Source organism: Populus alba, chromosome 13, assembly GCF_005239225.2.
Source record: "Populus alba chromosome 13, ASM523922v2, whole genome shotgun sequence".
NCBI lineage: Eukaryota > Viridiplantae > Streptophyta > Magnoliopsida > Malpighiales > Salicaceae > Populus > Populus alba.
The window spans coordinates 4,214,495-4,229,389 of NC_133296.1; the positions used below are offsets into that span (position 1 = coordinate 4,214,495).

At 32.4% G+C, this 14,895-nt stretch overlaps 2 protein-coding genes, 1 long non-coding RNA gene and 1 pseudogene across 3 annotated transcripts in view; 2 read left to right on the forward strand and 2 right to left on the reverse strand.

Moving 5' to 3' along the window:
* The window catches only part of LOC118036467 (cell division cycle 20.2, cofactor of APC complex), a 28,202-nt gene extending 20,336 nt beyond the window's left edge, over positions 1-7,866 (forward strand). The window contains exon 4 of the mRNA XM_035042172.2: positions 7,413-7,866. Within this exon, the coding sequence (XP_034898063.1) occupies positions 7,413-7,556 (144 nt within the window). The 3' untranslated portion in view covers positions 7,557-7,866. The remainder of the gene's footprint in view (positions 1-7,412) is intronic.
* Positions 3,086-4,561, reverse strand: LOC140954209 (U-box domain-containing protein 52-like; annotated as a pseudogene).
* Positions 4,577-5,979, reverse strand: LOC118036385 (uncharacterized). The gene is made up of 3 exons (XR_012167609.1): positions 5,868-5,979; positions 5,226-5,779; positions 4,577-4,734 (listed from the first exon to the last, which is right to left on the reverse strand). It is a non-coding gene; the product is annotated as an uncharacterized lncRNA (long non-coding RNA).
* A 1,403-nt stretch (positions 7,867-9,269) lies between the features above and the next one.
* LOC140954456 (protein RISC-INTERACTING CLEARING 3'-5' EXORIBONUCLEASE 2-like) lies at positions 9,270-9,974 on the forward strand. Its single transcript, XM_073404051.1, has one exon. The coding sequence runs from the start codon at positions 9,270-9,272 to the stop codon at positions 9,972-9,974; it is 705 nt and encodes a 234-aa protein (XP_073260152.1).
* Positions 9,975-14,895: the final 4,921 nt, after the last annotated feature.

Consider the following 14,895-nt stretch of genomic DNA (forward strand, 5'->3'; position numbering starts at 1 on the left):
TTTTAAAAATATAAAAAGTATTTTAAATCATATCCGGTACCATATTTCCATAATCTGTTATCCTTAGAAAAGTTGTTTTTCTAGGATTTAACTTTTTGAATGTCCCCTCTAAAATCTGGAATTTTCTGCTATTTTTTCTGCTTTATAATTTTTTTAAAATGTAAAAAAATATTTTAAATCCATATTTTCATAATCTGTTATCCGGACGGTTATTTTCTAGGATTTTACCTTTTGAATTTCCCTCTAAAATATGGAATTTTCTGCTGTTTTTTTTTTTTAATTTCCTGTAAATATTGACGATGCAATGGATGCTATTTTTTCTGGTTTATAAATTAATTTTTTATTTTTATTTTATTTTAAATTAATATATTTTTGATATTTTCAAATGATTTTGATATGATGATATTAAAAATCATTTTTTAAAAATAAAAAATTATATATATTATTTTAATATATTTTAAAATAAAAAATAACTTAAAAAGCAATTATTACTGTAATTTCAAATACATTCGTAAGTGCTTGATCGGCTTTTCGGGCTTCCTAGATTTCGACTACTGTATTGCTCATCGCTTCTTGCAGAATGTTTATCAACAATATTTAGAATGAAATCTAATATCCCCAGTTTAGTTGGGAAAATGGAGAATTTATGTGCTTGCTACTACAATTATATTCTCAATACCTCCTTTTTTTATCTTTATAACTTCTTTTCTTTTACTTTATTTTTTATTAAAATATTTTTTTATTTTAAATTAATATTTTTAAATATTTAATCAACTAATATCAAAAATAATTTTAAAAAAATAAAAAATATATATTATTTTAATATATTTCTAAATAAAAATTATTTAAAAAAATTAACCAATCCATACTCAAATTTATAAACGTTTTGAACTGATGAGATGCGTTTACTTGAAAGCTGAGGGCATGATTGTTAAAATCGCGATTCAAATCGTAAAATTGTATGTTTTTACGAGTTAATATAGACTTTACGTGCTAAACCGTTCATAAAACTCGGAAATGAGCAAAATCAGGTCAGAAACAGTTAAAATCGGGCGAAATCGCATAAAATCGCGATTTCACCACCGATTGCACGAGTTTGCCCGCGGGAGAACAAAATCCAGTGCATCTGCCACGTGTCATCCGCCGATTGGCTTGAACAGAACGAAGGCAATTTATTCAGTAACCGTGACTCACCGAATCAGTCTTCTCTCTTCACTTTCTACTAAAAAGAATTTGCAACTTGAAGCATGCGTTGTCTTGTCTACGGCTTTTAATACTGCTTAATTAATACAATACAGTACACACTAGTTAATAAACTAATTTTCCACTTTATGTCCTAAATGCCTTTATGAACTGAGATTTCTGAAATTGAATGAGCACTTCACGAGATTCTCTTCTTCTTTTTTCAATTATTAATTCATAAGGAAGTACTTAACCATAAAAAATATTTATTTTTAATAGAAAAATATGAGAAAACTTCATGGATCTTCATGTATTTACATGAACAGTCAAGTTGTTCAGTTTTTTCCCATACTTTTTTTTAATTTTAAATAAACCGCCTAATTAAATAAAATTAGACTTTAATTTAAGATAAACATACCAAATTAAAAGAAAAATAACTAAAATATAAACACAAAGAAATATGGCTAAGAAACACAAGCATTATTTTTAAGGTGCTTGAACTATGTATGAATTTTTATTTGAAGCATGAATATTTTTTTAATGTATTTTAAAATTCCTTATGATTTTTTTACGATTTTTACAATCTGTTTTACGATCCGATTTTGTGAGCGCTTTCCGTGCCGTGTTAAAATCGCGATTTTAACAACCTTGCTTTCAGGGCTTCATTTTGGCAAAATCGCAAAATCGGTCTTGAAATCGTGATTTTGCGCGATTTCATCCGATTTTTGCGATTTTACTAGATTTCAACCCGATTTTATCCATTTTTGATTTTTTCAAGCGATTCAACCCGTAATACATGTTTTGACTCGTAAAAACGTACGATTTTACGAGTCAAAACGCGATTTTAACAACCTTGGTTTCATTCTCCTTTTCTACGCACCAGTCCTTACCTCATTATCCATTTCCATGTGATTATATAAGTCTATTCCCTCAATAGTTTACAGAAGTGTTTGCCATGTGATGCTGCGAGATGCCCCGTTGCTTTCTGCAATTCTTTTTTTTTTTTTTTTATGTAACAATAAGTTCCATAAATAATAAAAGAGACAGAGAGGTAAGCCTGAATCTCAACCTGGGCCTCACTTTTAGACTTGCTTGTTCACCTTGACCCTTTATTTTATCCGTTTCATTTTCTTGATTTCAAGTATCAGAAGAAGCTGATGAGTGCAAGACTGAGAAGTAGTGAAGTACTAGTGTTGTTTTAATTTGTTTGCAAACACATAAAGGAAAGAAGCATGCAGGACACCTCACACTCACAGTAAGAGAAAGTCCTTCAAGGAGACACGTTTCCTATGAACAAACCACGTACCTAGGGAACTGCAAACTGCCTGCAACTTGTCAAAAAACAGCAACATTTCACAAACCTTAAACGACAAGGAATGAAGGTTTTGGGTGGTAACGACATGTCATCACCACCGGCAATGCTGTTTTTCAATATTTGTGCCAAAAAGTCCTATAAACTGATCACTGGATGTAGGTTTATCAATCATGTATACTTGCGATGATATTAAGACAGCTTATGAGTTATAAGTTTCAGATACTCTTTTTTTTAAAAAAATAAAATAAAAATGTCGTATCAGAATAACTTTATAATAATTTTTGAAGGACAGCTAGCGGATTTGGGAAAATTTTATCAACGTGGATTCATCGAAGACTGATCATAGCTGAGGTATTTAGTATAGTTCACTATATAATTATTTTGTTTATACTGAGCATGCCTTTTGTCTTCTTGATTTCAGACTTTCATGTAAGTAAATTGTTTCTGAAGATTTGAGACTTTCAAGCTTGCACTTCTTGGCCAGTTTGGTTAAGAAGAACAAACGAGGGAAAAGAAATATGGGGTTTTCTTGCTCTTTTCTAGTTTACTCACGGAGAATTGAAAGGGAAAAAATAAGATCAAGTTCAGTAAAATGTATGGATTGGTATAATTTAGGACTTTTGGTACTATGATAAATGTATGTTCATCTTTTCTTCAGCTAAATCTCTCAGTCTGTTGAGCTCTGGCAAGACTTCTGTGCCAAGATCTGGCCTGTCTTTCCGTCTCAGTTCTGCACATTGGAGTGCAAGCTTTGCAAAACATAAAGTCTCTTCAATTGGCCAATCACGCACATCTGAGTCTAGAATTTCTTTGAGCGCCTCATTTTCAATTGCTTGTTCAACAATGTGAGTCAAGCCCATTGGTGGCTTGGCTGTTATGACTTGCAGAAGCAAGATCCCTAAGGAATATACATCAGATTTCACACCAAGCTTTCCAGTTTGTTGATACTCTGGATCAATATAGCAGAAAGTTCCCGCAGCTGATGTCATGTGGTATTGTGTTACATTCTCAGAAGTAGTGGGAACAAGCCTGGCCAATCCAACATCACTAATCTTAGTGGTGTAATTGTTGTCTAGCAAAATGTTTCCTGGCTTGAGGTCACGGTGAACCAGTGGCTCTGGCTTGGTCTGATGGAGAAAGAGCAGACCTGTGGCTCTCTCAGCTGCAATTCAGAACCTGATTTGCCAAGAAAGAGCTGGTGTATTCCCTCTCTTGAAGAGACGGTCTTCTAAGCTTCCTTTTGCCATGTATTCATAGACTAGAATGCCATACTCTGGGCAGGCTCCAAGAAGCAGTACCATGTTTGGATGCCGTATTAAACTAAGCACTTCAACCTGCAAGGTACAGATTAGATTTTCAATTCCATAATGCTCATTTTCTTCTCTGAAAAAACTGTCTACATAACTTCGATTCATATGCTTTGAAAATGTTATGCTCGTTGGTTTTTTTCTCTTTCAATTTAGAACACTCATGGCACTGCAGTTCAGGTGATTTTCAAAAAGGTTTTGGTTGAGAAAACATCCATTTGATGCATTTACTGGTGCTTTTTAATGGTTTTGATATGGTACCTTTTAGACAAAAAGCACTTTGGAAAAGCATTTTCAATCGCATTATCAACCAGTTTTCTTTGTTTCTAACCTCTCTTTGAAATTGAGACCTTCCTTGGGCTGCATCAGGACGTAAAACCTTGACCGCAACTGGTGTATGATCAAGATAACAGTTGTAAACTGGGCCATAACCTCCTTCCCCAATCTTCTTTGATTCCGAAAAGTATTGTGTTGCTACTTCAATCTCCTCAATACTGTATCTCCTGTATCCGATACCATGATAAGACAGATTATCCTTTGCTCTTTTCGTTTTTGCAGCTTCTTTGAGGGCTTTCTCTATGTCGAGTCTCCTTTGCGCTTCTATTGCAGCTCTCTTCTTAGCTTCTTCAGCAGCTTCTATGGCTTCTCTGCACCTGGCTTTCTCTTGCTCTATAATCGACAGTGCAGCTTCTTCAGAAAACCTAGACTCTTCCAATCTTCGTTCTTCTTCTATTCTCCAGCAATTCAGCTCTGTTGCCTATACACATACCATTTTAGAACCTACTGGGAATCTTACTAGTGCACGTAGAAAACATGAATTCTCTGTACCTTCCGTTTTGCCGTAAGTGCTTCTCTACATGCTGCGTTGTACAAGTCCATTGTTTGCTTCAACTCTAGTTTTAGCCTCCTCATCCCAGACTCCATGTCATCCTATATGTTTCAATTACAGATTAGGAGAAAGCATTTAGATCATGCATCTGTGCTTTATTATCACACTTTGCGCAGTCTTATTGACTTTAAAGTTAAAACAACAAATGAAAGGCTAAAGAAATCAAAATATAAAATTGCTTTTTCCAATCATGGAAAGATCGATGTAAGATTAAGCTACAAGCCATCATATATAAGATGTTACTCTATCTAAATTGACCGAATAATCTGTGCTATTTTGCAGAATTCAGCGTATAACCCAAGAAGAAAAACTTAAATTGCATGTTCTTGACAATATTCATAGTGTAGCCTGAATCAAACAACTTGAGCTTATGATCTAACTAGATTAATTTTCCTGTTAATAGGAAAAAAACGGTTAAAATAATAACACTCTATTATTAAACATCCTTTATTTCCTTAAGTGTTTACAGTGTTTGATGGTTAGTTGAGCTTATTTACCTAATCATGCTATTGTCAAACGGTTAATTGCTTACCAGGCTGTGTGTTGAACCAGTAAATGATGTTCTGCCGCTATATTGTGAAATTGAGGAAAATCCCTGATGGTAATTGGGGCTAAAGAACTTTGGTCCTGAGTGTATAGATGCAAAGCTAGTGTCTGAGCTAGTTGAAAACCGAGGGGTTGCTCCAGAATCCATGAAATCATAGGTTACAGAAGACATGCGGTCAGTGCTTGGCCTGCTGGAGCTGACAAATGATATGTCAGTTTCTGACATGAGATCTGCAAATGATTTTACACTATGAACCTGTCCTCCTCTTCCAAATGGTGACCTGTTGTTACCAACAATTGTATTATGTTCAGCCTTTGAACAAATTAAATCATAGCCAAGCTTTAGCAATCAAAACCAGGAAATTATTACAAAGACATCCCGGACTATCACTCCATAAATATTTACTGATTATATATGCACGTTATATTATATCATGTTCACTGCCATCCCCTCTCATCTTCTAAAATGATTTGATGCATTCCTTACTTACCTGAAGGTTTCACCACCTGAGATACGAGGCTTGACTGGCATCGTTCTCTCTGTCAGCAGAAGACCATAAATTGGATTTTAGATTAGGATTAAGACAAAATAAAATGGAAAAAGGACCATATGATTGAGAGAATAAACCTGTTATGCTCGAAACATGTTTGTATAGTGCTTCAGAAGAATCTACTCTTGGACTATTTTGGTTCTTGTATAGTACTTCAGAAGTGTGGAGGCGAATGGGGCAGGACGAGAAGCATTTCTCATTGTAGAGACCTAAAAAGATATATTATCTATATTAAAACTAGAAAATATTAAAAAGAAAATAAACTAAGTAAGTAACTCACATTAAAATAACAAAATAAAGCAAGAAATCTAGAAAAATAAACATATATTTAAAAAAACATGATAAAAAAAAAAACATATTTAATTGCATTTCCTAATCTTACAGTCTTCTGCCAAGTCTTTCTTTATATATACATATTTAACATGATAGCAACTCATTATATCCATGAAAACGATGTGTTCTTTGTAATTATACATAACAACATAGTTTTTATACATAAAGCTTTTATTAAAAAAACTTTATGTATTTACTTATAACCTAAGTTATTTTATACCTATTAAATTAAATAATTTATTCTAAATGAGCTTTCACATAATTTAATTTAAAAAAATAAAAAAAATATTAAATGTCCAAATACAAACTCATACCTAAATAATAATGAAAAAGAAACTATTAATGAATATGAATGTGTTAAATTAAAAAATATATATTAATAAATATTAATATTTAAAAATATAGAAAAAATATTGAGCACAGGATGAAGAGAAATATGGTGTGAAATTGATTAAATTTTTTTTTTATTAACATGGGTGTCCGGGCCAGCTTGTACGCACCTCGACTAATCCCACGGGCCCTGAAGTTAACGATCATGTAAGCCTCCAGTAGCCATCATATGAGTAACCACATGGCTCGAACTTAAGTTCACAGAGGGAGAAAACCCCTTAGTTCCAGGTTTTTACCACTGGACCACCATGTAGATGGTTTGTGAAACTGATTATTTGAGAATAGATAATGTTGTTTTTTAAAGTATTTATTATTTATAATTATTTAAAATAACAACTATGTGTAAAATATAAAAAATTATTATATTAAAAATATCTAATTTTTTTTTAAAAAAATGAGTTTGAAATGTAGTTTTTTGTAAAGTAGTTTTTACATGCTTTTTTAACTGAGTTTCGTAAAATCCTATTTGTTTTTACATTTCAAAATCGTTTTTGAAAAAAATTGAAAATTTTTATTTTTTTTCTTTGCTTCAAATTGATATATTTTTTGTGTTTTCAGATCATTTTGACTTGTTGATATCAAAAATAATTTTTAAAAAATAAAAAATATTATTTTGATGCATTTCCAAATAAAAAACATATTGAAAAGCAATCACAACCACACTTCTGTGATCGATCCTATTTTTTATTGGAGATGCTCTAATGTATTTAGTTTAACTTTTAGCAGATTTTTCCTTTCACATTTTTCGTAAATTTCTCACTACATTTTTAGCAACAGAACATCATAAATTTCTCACTTTCAATCTGTCTCACCTAAGGATAATTTGAGGATTGAAATTTATTTCTTAATGATCTTTGTTTTTTGGCTTTAATTTACCAACTTTGCTGTTTTACCTACAGAGTCCGGATGGTTGCACAGTGGCAACAGCAGCAGGAGATGAAACGTTAAGATTTTGGAATGTTTTTGGAGTTCCAGAAGTGGCTGCTAAAGCTGCTCCTAAAGCAAATCCCGAGCCATTTTCTCACTTGAATCGCCTTCGCTGAAGCTGAAATGAAAACAGTACAAGGCAATAAATCTCGCAGAAGATGTGCCAAGATACATTTTCTGCCCTGTCAGTTTCTGAAACATCGTCTCCGTCTGATTTCTTTTCATACCGAATCTCAGAAAAATGTTCTGGGTTACAGGGAAAACAACAATTTGTTGTCAGGATGGAGAAGGCAAATCAATCACAATCGATATCCATGCTTTGCAAATTGAGACGACTACTAGCATCAAAATCATAATCATAAATCAAAATCACCCCTTCCCTCCTCCCTCAATTTCTGTACAGATCAAAGAATGATTTTGAAGGAGGGGGGATAATCAGAATTTACTATTCACCAATTACAACACATGAGCAGTATGTGAAACTTTTGAAGAACTTAAACATATTTTATCGCAAAATATAATTAATTCCCCAATACAGACTTGATAATAAACAATCAATAAATCTCAATTAATTGTATTTTTCAACAAATTAATTGTAAGGAAAAAGACCCCGTAGCAATACTATAAAATCAATTAGAAATGGATTAAGAAAACTTACTGAAGAAAAATTAGAAAAAATTGTAAAGTTAGCTGGGTACGCCTTGATTTTAAAGAGAGTTTTGGTAGAGGAAACGAGATGGTTTGAGAATGGTCTTCCAGTACCGTTTGTAATATACACATATAAATAAACTTATATCGGCTAAAGACTTGAGAATTTACCGGCTCACAATTACGGACTTATTATGATGAGATCCCAGTGGGGAGCTAAGTGAATTGGCAGCTAAGGTTCCTCACCTGCCATGGCTTAATTAGCGCTTATGATGCAAGATAATAGCAGAAATTCGCCATAGTTTATATGGTCAAGTTGGTATAAAAGATGTCTTAAGCTTTTCATAATATGAGTAACAATCTGTACATGCTAAAATGGTGGACTGTGGTTTATATGACGGCTGTTGTATGGTTCTGCTAGATTGTTTTGTATCCGGAAAAAAAATGACCCATTTCTCGGCAAAAGTTAATGGTTAGGAATAAATGAACCTTAAGATTCTCAGTTATTTTCATCAATCCATGTGTATAGCTATGGATTTCGGACAAATATACCAGGTAGTTAAGTGTTGTTTCATTTATGATCTTATCCTAAAATAGTAGCAGGTACTAGATTTAAGGTATGAAGTTGCATGCCTGTTTTCTTTTTTCTTCTTATGCATATGATCGATCACTTTTGCCATTGTTGATACTAGGAAAATGCTGCAGAGCTTCTTTGTAAGTTCCTACATCTCTCTCCCTGTTTCTGACTCTTTAAATTAGTAATGCTTTAATTGAAATTAAATTGGGATTTTAGAGAAATTAGTAACGATTGTGGATTTGTGATAAGCAGCAGATCCAAAAAATTTTCATTTCAGATTTGAAATTCGTGTATGATTTTCTCCAAAGTTTCTTCTTCCCTGTCTGTTGTCATAGCAATGGGGGCGTTTTTGTGTTAGAACATGAAAGTGGAGCCCTATAAATTTTATTGTCCTTTGGTCTCATTTCAACCTTTTTCTGTATAAAAATGAAGTTTTCAAACAACAAGATGTATATAAAATATTTGTATATAAAATGTGATATATGTATGATTGTTGTTCATTTCTTTCTCAGGCAGTTTTATTACCTGCCCTACATTATTATTTGTGCTCAACTTTTCCTTCCAGAATTCAACTTGCTTCTCGAGTACTGCAGGACTTTCAACAATGGAAACACTACGTGGACCTCAGTTTACACTGAACGACGGTAACACTCTGGTGACGGAGGTGGTATCGGACGATGATTCGCATCTTTGCCTCTATGTATTACTGCAGGACATGCTTAAGATTGGTGACATGGTTGTTGGGTTTGACATCGAGTGGGGCTTCAAAGGATGTTCTGCCAGCAGATCAGGAAGTACTTCTAGCAGACATGCTGACCATCATTCTCAGCCTGACAAGTCCGAGCACCTTCCTAGGAGAGTGGAACATCACATTGCTGTCTTGACATTCTGCACTAAACTTGGCTGTGTCCTAATAAGGCTCTCTCCTAATCATATTTCTCCATCTCTGAAACGCTTTCTTTCAATCAAGGACATTATGTTTGTAGGAGTTCATATCAAGGAAGATCTTCATAGGCTGAGAAGTGTCAATGGCCTGGTGGTCCGGAATGCGGTGGATTTAAGTGAACTGGCTGCTACGATATATGATCAACCTCGATTCCTTGCTTATAATGCAAGGGAACTGGCGTGCAAAATATCTTCACTAAAATCAGACCCAAAATCTCTCAATGTTTTATGGTCAAACTGGTTTGATCCTACTCTTAGCCCTGAACAGATTGAGTCTGCAACTATTGAGGCTTATGCAACGTACAAGATTGGCAAAAAGCTTATGGAAAGCGGCAGTAGCAGTGTCAAGAGGTTGTTCTTGTAATCTCTTCATTTATGCCCAACCTCCATTGCTGAAAGCCTTGAGAGGAATAGTTGTGTCTATTCATTACTCTATTTCAGACTGTAATTTTATTGCGGTCCATTTTCTTCTCGTTGTCGTCGTCATCAAAGCTCTTCGTTGTTAGCTGAAGGTGTTACAGAGACTTGCATCAACTTCTGTACTTCACAATTTGAGTAATGTAATTAATACCATTGTTATTAAGAGTAGCCGGTTTCTCTAATCTCATCCCTTTGCAATAAAATCTCGAATTTGTGTTAGAAGTACCATTTTTCTATATATTACTGAATCATCAATATCTTTCAATCTCGCACATACAATAAAATTAACAATATATGCACAACATCTCACATGCATGAAGTCATTTGACAATATATTAGTTGCTCAATTACTTGTTACTCTCTTCAAATATTTTATTGTCAAATTATTTGAACTTGCATTGTCTATTGTAACCGTTAAAATGTTATCAACTTTCCATTTCAACAAACAACTCTCAATTGCTTGGCCAATTGTTTCACCTTTATGATTAGAAACTTGATAAAAGTTTAGAATTCTTTTATTCAAGTTCCAACCTTTATCAATCCAATGGGCAGTCAAACACATATAATTAATATCTTGGATTGATGTCTAAGTATTGGTTGTTAAACATACACGTTGATCCTTAAGAGCTTTCTTTAATTTTTCCTTCTCAACTACATAAATTTTAAAACAATCTCTCTAAATCGTCAAACGAGAAGGAACATCAAATTTAGGTTACATTACTTGACAAAATAATTTAAATCCTTGATTTTCAACAAAGTTAAAAGGTAGCTCATCAAGTATAATCATTTTTTCTAGAGCTTTCCTACACTCTTCATAACTATAACCCACCGCCTTAATAGTCACCAGATTTTCCTCTCCATTATTACCCCCCTTTATTATAGGCCTAGGTTCTAAGACTAAAGTTTTTTGTTTTCGGTCAATCACAAAAGGAAATTTTTTGCATACACCTAGATGACTTCACATGTTACTAGTCCCATTAAGTATAGTATGACATGCATAGTCTTTCCACAATACATACATGCAGCCCTAAGAGCCTTAACATTACCATCTAGTTTTTTAAAGTGATCTCAAATTTGAGATGTTTTTCTTTTATTAGATCTAAAAGGTGGATTACCTTCATTTTTAGTGTTGCTATTTGTACTAGAAGTAGCAACTGGAACTAGAATTGGAATAGGCAAAGAATTGGGTTCCGAACTTGAAGGATTTGATTCAATTGGTGTAGGATATTCTTGATTATCCATCTAAAATTAAGAAACCAACAACATCAATCAAACAATTATTTTAAGCTATGTAGATACATTTTGCAAATAGCCTATGATACATTTTGCAATACATGCAATACATACGAAAATAGCCTAAGATTGCCTTGCCTACTATTCTACCTCCAGTTAATGCAAAAGCAAGAAAAAAGCCTATGATACATTTTGCAATACATGCAGATGCAATACATATGAAAATAGTCTAAGATTGCCTTGCCTACTATTTTGCCAATTAATGCAAAAGCACGAAAAAAGCCTATGATATATTTTTCAATACATGCAGATGCAATATATTCAGAAATAGTCTAAGATTGCCTTGCTTGCTATTATGCTAATTAATGCAAAAGCAAGAAAAAAAGCCTAAGATACATTTTGCAATTTATGCGGAATATGCCCACATTTTGCAATACTTTATATACATATTTTATCAACTTCGCAATCAAATTAATTAGAAGCAATACATACATATTTTTTTTATCAACAGTAAACAAAAGACTAATAATTTAGCATGAAATTGAAACGTATATTTACATCTGAAAAAGAATATGCAACAATCAACAAAATGGAAAGCATGTATTGCTTCTATTATCTAAACAAAACAAGATATAAATTTAAGCTTAAAATCACAGGGGTAGCAGTAGGGACTAGCCATTAATAGTCTCTCGACAATTAATCTATATCACTATTACAGAACTTCTAAAGCAATTAATCTATATCGCTTCTGTTGCTCATTAATCTATAGTCACAGAAGCAACTAAAGCTTAACAACCCATGATATTTATCACGTTATCCAGACTAAAGCAACAGTCAACAGATTATTTGAAATCTAAAGCAATATATACGAAATAAAAGAAGTATGTAGCATAAATTTACCTTTCAACAGTCAACAAATGGAATTAAACGTTGAAGCCTGAAAGATGGAGATGGTTTATGGGAAAGATGAAGATGAAGATGGAATAGACTTAGAATAAACTTTCAAACCCACTATACAAAGAATCAAAGATGAAGATGGAATTTACCTTGCTGTCATTGCTCAAATGAAGACGCCTGAAAGATAGAGACGGTTTCTGGAAAAGATGAAGATGAAGATGGAATACACTTAGAATAGACTTTCAAACCCACTAAACAAAGAATCAAAGAAGATGGAATTTACCTTGCTGTCGTTGCTTAAATGATGATGGTTTTTGGGAAAGGAAGATTGAGAATTAATTATCGAGGAAGATTGAGAATTTCTTTGGGAAGTGGGAAGGAAGGAGACGGCTTTGTGAGATGAGAATGAGATGTCAAGGAGGGAGGTCGATTAGGTAAACTTAACTATTTATACTGCTTTTTTTTAATTGTTTAATAGGTCTGGTTCGGTTTGAACCAGTTTCTAGGTCAAAACCGAAACTGAACCGGACCTGTTAACATTTATGGTTTTTAAATCGGTTTAATCGGTTTTTCATTTCTGTTTGGTTTTTTCGGGTAATTTTTTATCGGTTTCTCGGTTATTTTGAACACCTCTACAAATCAGCACTGTCAATTTATCATGCCATGGCTAATAAAAGAAACACTAGTAGAGATATTGCTAGACCTTTCGTCGTCTGCATATGTAGCCAGCCACCTAGAGGAATATCTCTACGGTTGGTTTTTATACTAAGATTACCTTGCCTTTCGAATCTAAAAGATATATTATCTATATTAAAACTAGAAAATATTAAAAAGAAAATAAACTAAGTAAGTAACTCACATTAAAATAACAAAATAAAGCAAGAAATCTAGAAAAATAAACATATTTAAAAAACATGATAAAAAAAAACAAACATATTTAATTGCATTTCCTAATCTTACAGTCTTCTGCCAAGTCTTTCTTTATATATACATATTTAACATGATAGCAACTCATTGTATCCATGAAAACGATGTGTTCTTTTTAATTATACATAACATCATGGTTTTATACATAAAGCTTTTATTAAAAAAACTTTATGTATTTACTTATAAGCTAAGTTATTTTTATACCTATTAAATTAAATAATTTATTCTAAATGAGCTTTCACATAGTTTAATTTAAAAAAATAAAAAAATATTAAATGTCCAAATACAAACTCATACCTAAATAATAATGAAAAAGAAACTATTAATGAATATGGATGTGTTAAATTAAAAAATATATATTAATAAATATTAATATTTCAAAAATATAGAAAAAATATTGAGCACGGGATGAAGAGAAATATGGTGTGAAATTAATTTTTTTTTTTTATTAACATGGGTGTCTGGGCGAGCTTGTGTGCACCTCGACTAATCCCACGGACCTTGAAGTTAACGACAATGTAAGTCTCTAGTAGCCATCATATGAGTAACCACATGGCTCGAACCTAAGTTCACAGAGGAAGAAAACCCCTTAGTTTCAGGTTTTTACCACTGGACCACCATGTAGATGGTTTGTGAAACTGATTATTTGATGATAGATAATGTTGTTTTTTAAAGTATTTATTATTTATAATTATTTAAAATAACAACTATGTGTAAATATAAAAAATTATTATATTAAAAATATCTATTTTTTTTAAAAATGATTTCAACATTCATTTAGGCCATGTTTTTTTTTCAGCTGTTTTTTGCGTTTGCGGTGAAACAAACGTAGCAAAGTGTTTGGTAACAAACTAAACTGCGTTTTGTACCGCAGGACTCACTTAAAAATTGAGTTTAAAATGTAGTTTTTATAAAGCAGTTTTTACATGCTTTTTTAACTGAGTTTCGTAAAACACTGTTTGTTTTTGCATTTCAAAATCGCTTTTGAAAAAAATTAAAAATTTTTATTTTTTTCTTTACTTTAAATTGATATATTTTTTGTGTTTTCAGATCATTTTGACGTGTTGATATCAAAAATAATTTTTTAAAAATAAAAAATATTATTTTGATGCATTTCCAAATAAAAAGCATGTTGAAAAGCAATCACAACCACACTTCTGTCATCGATTCTATTTTTAATTGGAGATGCTCTAATGTATTTAGTTTAACTTTTTGCAGATTTTTCCTTTCACATTTTTCGTAAATTTCTCACTACATTTTTAGCAACAGAACATCGTAAATTTCTCACTTTCAATCTGTCTCACCTAAGGATATTGCTAGACCTTTCGTCGTCTGCTGCATATGTAGCCAGCCAACTCCCTCGATCCTATGTTCACATTAAACATAGGACAGATTCAAAGATGAAGCAACTTATTAATCTATATATATTGAATTTCCGTAATTACTCTTTCTAGAAACAAAGAACTCACAAGAAAAATTACAAAATTACACTGTACCCACTCTCTGTCTAATGTTATTTAAAAAAAAAACAATTATAAGTCTTCTTCCAAGTCTTTCTTTCTTTCTTTTTGATGCAGCGAGTTGTTAAAGACATGATTTAAAAAAAAAAACAAACAAATTTAATTGCATTTCCTAATCTTACGTACAACAGTCTTCTGCAAAGTCTTTCTTTATATAAACATATATTTCTTTATATACTTGTTCAAGGCCCTCAATTATATTTCTCTAATGGGACAAAAAAATTGGCAGACATGAAAGCTTGCGATCTGCGCATCCGATGTGATCACCCCCTAACACATTAATTGTCA

Bases quoted from the DNA above. Each gene is read 5' to 3' on its own strand.
- LOC140954456 (XM_073404051.1), top strand. From the start codon at position 9,270: ATGGAAACACTACGTGGACCTCAGTTTACACTGAACGACGGTAACACT.